At 34.0% G+C, this 5,900-nt stretch overlaps 1 protein-coding gene across 1 annotated transcript in view; it reads left to right on the plus strand.

Moving 5' to 3' along the window:
• RALGAPA1 (Ral GTPase activating protein catalytic alpha subunit 1) overlaps window positions 1–5,900 on the plus strand; it is a gene marked incomplete at its 5' end in the record, with an annotated part of 288,956 nt that overhangs the window by 206,688 nt on the left and 76,368 nt on the right. Inside the window, one exon of the mRNA XM_015561310.1 lies at window positions 1,256–1,327. Within this exon, the coding sequence (XP_015416796.1) occupies window positions 1,256–1,327 (72 nt within the window). The remainder of the gene's footprint in view (window positions 1–1,255; window positions 1,328–5,900) is intronic.

A 5,900-nucleotide genomic window follows, 5' to 3' on the forward strand; every position in this document is an offset into this window, starting at 1 on the left:
TAATACTGTAAACAAAGTTATGTGAATGTGGTTTCTCTGTCTCTGATAACCGAAGTGACTATTAAGTGACTGACAGGTAGGGTGTACAATGTGGATACACTGGACAAAGGGATAATTCATGTCTTAAAATTAAAATAAACAATTTGTAAATACAGTAATCCCCCCTTATCTGAAGTGGATAAGTTCCAAGACTCCCAGTAGATGCCTAATATGGGATAGTGCTACATAACTACATATATATGGAATATTTTTATATATATAACAAAGTTATGTGAATGTGGTTTCTCTGTCTCTGATAACCGAAGTGACTATTAAGTGACTGACAGGTAGGGTGTACAATGTGGATACACTGGACAAAGGGATAATTCATGTCCCAGGCAAGATGAAGTGGGACAGTGAGATTTCATCATGCTACTCAAAATGGCATGCAAAATTTATGAATTGTTTATTTCTATAATTTTCTATTTAATGTTTTCGTACCTCAGTTGACCACTGGTAACTGAAACCAGGATAAAGGGCAGGGGAGACTACTGCATTTTTTACCTATAGAACATATTTGGTAAAACTTATACATACATTTTTATATGTAAAAAATACAATATAAATCAAGGAAGAAAGCAAATTCCATCTATATTACACATGCTTACTTTGTAATGATTTCGATGTTGAGAATACTTTATTTCTCATGAGGAAAAAACTTTCTAACCTAAGGAAACTCTTGAGAAGGAATCTACAAGTATTTTTATTTCTTTTTTTTTTTTTTCTGGATATGAGTTTGGGAAGCTCACAGCATCTGCAAAGAAAAATGAAATAGATAATGATCCACTGATAGAAATATATGAGGGTCTGGGTAGAAATAATGACATATGTTTCTTTTTTGAAAAATATTTTTTTTCATTGATTTCAAGAGAGGAAGGGAGAGGGAGAGAGAGACACACACACACATCAATGATAAGAGAGAATTATTCATTGATCAGCTGCCTCCTGCATGCCCCCTACTGGGGATCAAGCCCGCAACCCAGACATGTGCCCTTGACCAAAATCAAACCCGGGATCCTTCAGTCTGTAGGCCTTATTCACAGCCAAACCAGCTCGGGCCTTACTTGTTTTTTAAGGTCTGTTCTCTTTTGTGTTAGAAGTATGATAAGGCAAGTCAACTATCAAGAATTCCATTAGTAGAATAGAAAATATTTCTGGGACTGCCATGTCACTCACTGCAAAGGTGATGAAAATGTTTATAAATTTATCTGTTTAGGAGGAACTTTCATCTCCTAAAGAAAAATGAAAAACTACTTAGAGAACTTAGGAACTTGGATTCAAGACAGTGGTAAGTTGTTGGAAAATCTCAAATTTATAACTGTCAACTGTCAGCTATTTCTCTGTTTGTATGAATAGTACTGTATTGGTGAGTTACAATTTTCTGAGCAGAAACTGTATTTTATACCTTAGAAATAATAAACTTTTAAATGAAAATATCAAAATGTTAGGTATATTTGAATTATTTATACCTTATGCATTTCAGAATCATCTTTTGAATTACAGAAATTTAATTGAACCTATAAATTTTTTTGTTTTCCCATACTTAGACGGCACAAATATACCTTTTTGATTAGTCTAAGAGGCCCCAATTGAAATGACTGGTGAATACAAGCTAGTACCTAACAAAAAATACTAATGGCATAAAGAAAATAGATATAGTTGGTTTTACTGCTATAAATCTGATTTCTCTTTAAGCCCTTGGATATGCCTTATGGTATATCCAAATACAGTTAATTGCCACTGTGAACCAGGTGGTCACAATTCGATTCCCGGTCAGGACAAATGCCCAGGTTGCAAGCTGGATAATGTAGATTTTTATGCATAAAACCCCATTATAACATAGTTTCCTGGTGTATCTGGATAAAATTGAATGGGAAACCAGTACTAGAAGCAACAAAATATTACTTAACTGAAATTCGCATAGGGTTAATCCATGTAAATGTGCTACTTTCCTTTCTAGATTCAAAAAAATGAAATTTTTGGATAGGTGCTTTTGGGCAATATAACTAGAAATTCATTAATAAAGCGGCACTTTGGATATCATTATTAAGAATACCTATATTTCTTTTTTTTAAGTATATTTTTATTGATTTCAGAGAGGAAGGGATAGGGAGAGAGAGATAGAAACATCAATGATGAGAGAGAATCATGGATTGGCTGCCTTCTGCACGCCCCACACTGGGGATCAAGCCCACAACCCAGGCATGTGCCCCGACCGGAAATCGAACCCTGACCTCCTGGTTCCTAGGTTGACGCTCAACCACTGAGCCAGGCCGGCTGGGCAAATACCTGTATTTCTTAGATCTAAAATTTACAACCTCCTTAACATCCACATTTCTCACTCTCACATTTTAACTCAACTGGGGTTTTATACTTTATATCTCCAGTTATTTACTTTTACTTTTCCCACAATAAATATGCTCATCCACCTCTGATTTCACTTGCCTTTCTGTCCAGCAAACTCACACACTGTCACCTACTTTTAAAATGCCATATTTAAGACCTTAAAAACTGTTCTATATTTGACTTTATATATATGGCAGTAATTAATTCTATAATCAGAATCTTTTTTTTTTTTTTATTGATTTCAGAGAGGAAGGTAGAGGGAGACAGAGATAGAAACATCAATGATGAGAGAGAATCATTGATTGGCAAACTCTTGCACACTCCTACTGGGGATCCAGCCTGCAACCTGGGCATTTGTCCTGACCAGGAATCTAATTGTGACCTCCTGGTTCATAGGTCTACATTCAACCACTGAGCTACACTGGCCAAGTCAGAATCATTTTTAATATGTATTTTCTCTACTCCTAGGCAGCAGTACATTACTAGAGAAAATTATCAAACCAGTGTGATATAAAGCCTTACTGTAGATTAATACTTCTATACTTCAACAGTCTTCCCAACTGTTCGTCAAATTTCTTATTCCTGTTCACTCAAACCCTTTATTATTGTCAAAAGGTCTCTTTATTCTAACTTCACTAAGAATTCAGTTCAAATGTTTGACCTCCTGTATGAAAGACAGTGTGCTAGAACAGCAGTTCTTAACCTTTATTTAGTCTTCCTCCACACATTCACATTTGACACACATTAGTCTCATGACTTAAACCCAGTGATTTCTGACAATTGGGGAACTAGTTTGAAACAAGCCATCCACCATGCCATCACTACATATATTACAGAAATGCAATTACATACCCAGAAATGGAATCACTGGGTCATGAGGCAGTTCCATTTTTTATCCTTCCAAGTTATAGTCTATCTTTTCATGCCTATTACTGCCAAATTTTTGGAATAGTATAATCTTTATTCATTTCCTTAATTCCTAACTGATGGGTGCTTTTTAAAAAAACTTTCCTTAGAATGATCTTTTGAAATAATGTTTCATTCAGGTCTTTCCCACATCAAACACTCTGCCTTACATCTGTGTCTCTTTAATATTTCTATGTTGAACCATCTTCTCTTCTCTTTCAGTTTCAGAAAAGCCTCCCCGCTCCCCATCTATACTTTTCCTTCTCACCTTGTCTGCCTGCTCTGGAGCTTCAAAAAGTTATCTCTTTTTTATCTTGATTTTCTACTTACTCCTCTTACCATATGCATGTTTGTAATCTGCCTTTAAAGAAAACAAAAATTCCCTGTTACTATCCTTCCAAGTTATAGTCTATCTCTTCATGCCTGTTACTACCAAATTTATGGAATAGTATAATCTTTATTCATTTCCTTAATTCCTAACTGATAGGTGCTTTTTTAAAAAACTTTCCTTAGAGTGGTCTTTTTAAAATAATGTTTCATTTCTTTGGCTATTATAAAACAATAATAAACCATATATTTATAAAACTATTGTTAACAATTGCTTATGTATTTTCATTTTTTTTATAGACATATACTTATGATTTTTTTATTTTACAAAACTGGAATCATAGTAATATATAATAAGTTGTCTTTTTTAAAATTTATATTGTAAACATTTTTATCAGCCATTTTGATATTCAAAAATTTTTTTATGATGCTCAGTTATTGGACATTTAATTTTTTTAAAATGTCTTACCCTACAGTGGATTTCTAGAAATATAATTATTAGGCCAAAGCATACTAATTTCTAGTGTTACCAACATTGTATAAGAATACCTATATAACTTCAACCTCAACATATACGTAAAATTATATGGTATTTGTCTTTCTCTGACTTACTGCACTAAGGTCCATATACGCTGTTGCATATGGTAATATTTTATTCTTTTTTATGGCTAACTAATATTCCATTATATATATGTACCACATCTTTATTCAATCATCTGTTGATGGGCACTTGGGCTGCTTCTAAATCTTGGCTCTTGTAAATAACACTGCAGTGAACATGGGGGTGCATATTCCTTCGAATTACTGTTTTGGGTTTCTTCAATTACATACCCAGAAATGGAATCACTGGGTCATGAGGCAGTTCCATTTTTTATTTTGGGAACCTCCACACTGTTTTTCATAGTGGCTACGCCAATCTGCAATCCCACCAACTATACATGAGGGTTCCTTTCTCCGACTCCTCACCAACACTTGTTTGTTGCTTTCTTGATGATTGCAGATATTGTGCCAACCTTGCATGCCAGGAATAAATCTCACCTGATCGTGGTATATCACCTTTTTAATGTATTGTTGAATTTGATTTGTTAATATTTTTTTGTGGATTTTTGGATCTATGTTCATCTGAGATAATGACCTATAATTTTCTTTCTTTGTAGTGTCTTTATTTAGTTTTAGAATCAGGATAATGTTTGCCTCCGAAAAGGAGCTTGGGATCTTCCTACTCTTGAATTTTTTTGAATAGTTTCAAAAGGATAGGTATTAGTTCTTTGAATGTTTGATAAAATTCTCCTGTGAAGCCATCTGATCCAGGATTTTTCTTTATTGGGAGTTATTTGATTACTGCTTCAATTTTGTTGGTTGTAATTTGTCTCTTCAGATTTTCTAGTTTTTCTTGATTCAGCCTTGCAAGATTGTATGTTTCAAGGAATTTATCTATTCCAGATTGTCCATTTAGTTGGTATATAATTAATAGTATTTTCTTATAATCCTGTGTATTTCTGTGGTGTCAGTTGTTACTTCTCCTCTCTCATTTCTCATTTTATTTACTTGGATCCTCTGTTTTTCTTGATGTGTCTGGTTAAAGGTTTATCCATCTTGTTTATCTTTTAAAAGAACCATCCTCTGGTTTTATTGATCTTTTACATTGTTTTTATTTGTTTTAGACTCTATGTCATTTATTTCCACTCTGATCTTTATTATTTTCTTCCTTCTCACTTTGGACTTTGTTGTTCTCTTTCTGATTCCTTTAGGTAGGTTAGATTGTTTATTTGAGATTTTTCTTGTTTCTTGATGTAAGCCAGTATTGCTATTTTCTTCTTAGGACTTCTTTTAATGTGTCCCGCAGATTTTAGGCTGTTGTGTTCTCATTTTCATTAGTGTCAAAGTATCTTAATTTCCCCCCCCCCCTTGATCTCATTGTTAACTCATACATTGTTTAATAACATATTAATTACTATTAATGTCTTTGTGGGTTTTTCAGTTTTTTCTTGTGATTGATTTCTAGTTTCCTCCCATTATGGTAATATATATATATATATCCTATCTAATAAAAGAGAAACATGGTAATTAGCCATACATCCGCTACCCTTCCCATTGGCTAATCAGAGCAATATGCAAATTAACTGCCAGCCAAGATGGTGGCCAGCAGCCAGGCAGCTTGAAGCAAACATGAGGTTTGCTTGCTTCAGTGACAGAGGAAACCAACGTTCCCCGCCTGCCTTGCAGGCCTCTGAGCCTGCAGTTTGAAACATTTTAACAAATATAGAAGCTAAAAAAAAACA

Source organism: Myotis davidii, unplaced genomic scaffold, assembly GCF_000327345.1.
Source record: "Myotis davidii unplaced genomic scaffold, ASM32734v1 scaffold176, whole genome shotgun sequence".
Classification (NCBI taxonomy): domain Eukaryota; kingdom Metazoa; phylum Chordata; class Mammalia; order Chiroptera; family Vespertilionidae; genus Myotis; species Myotis davidii.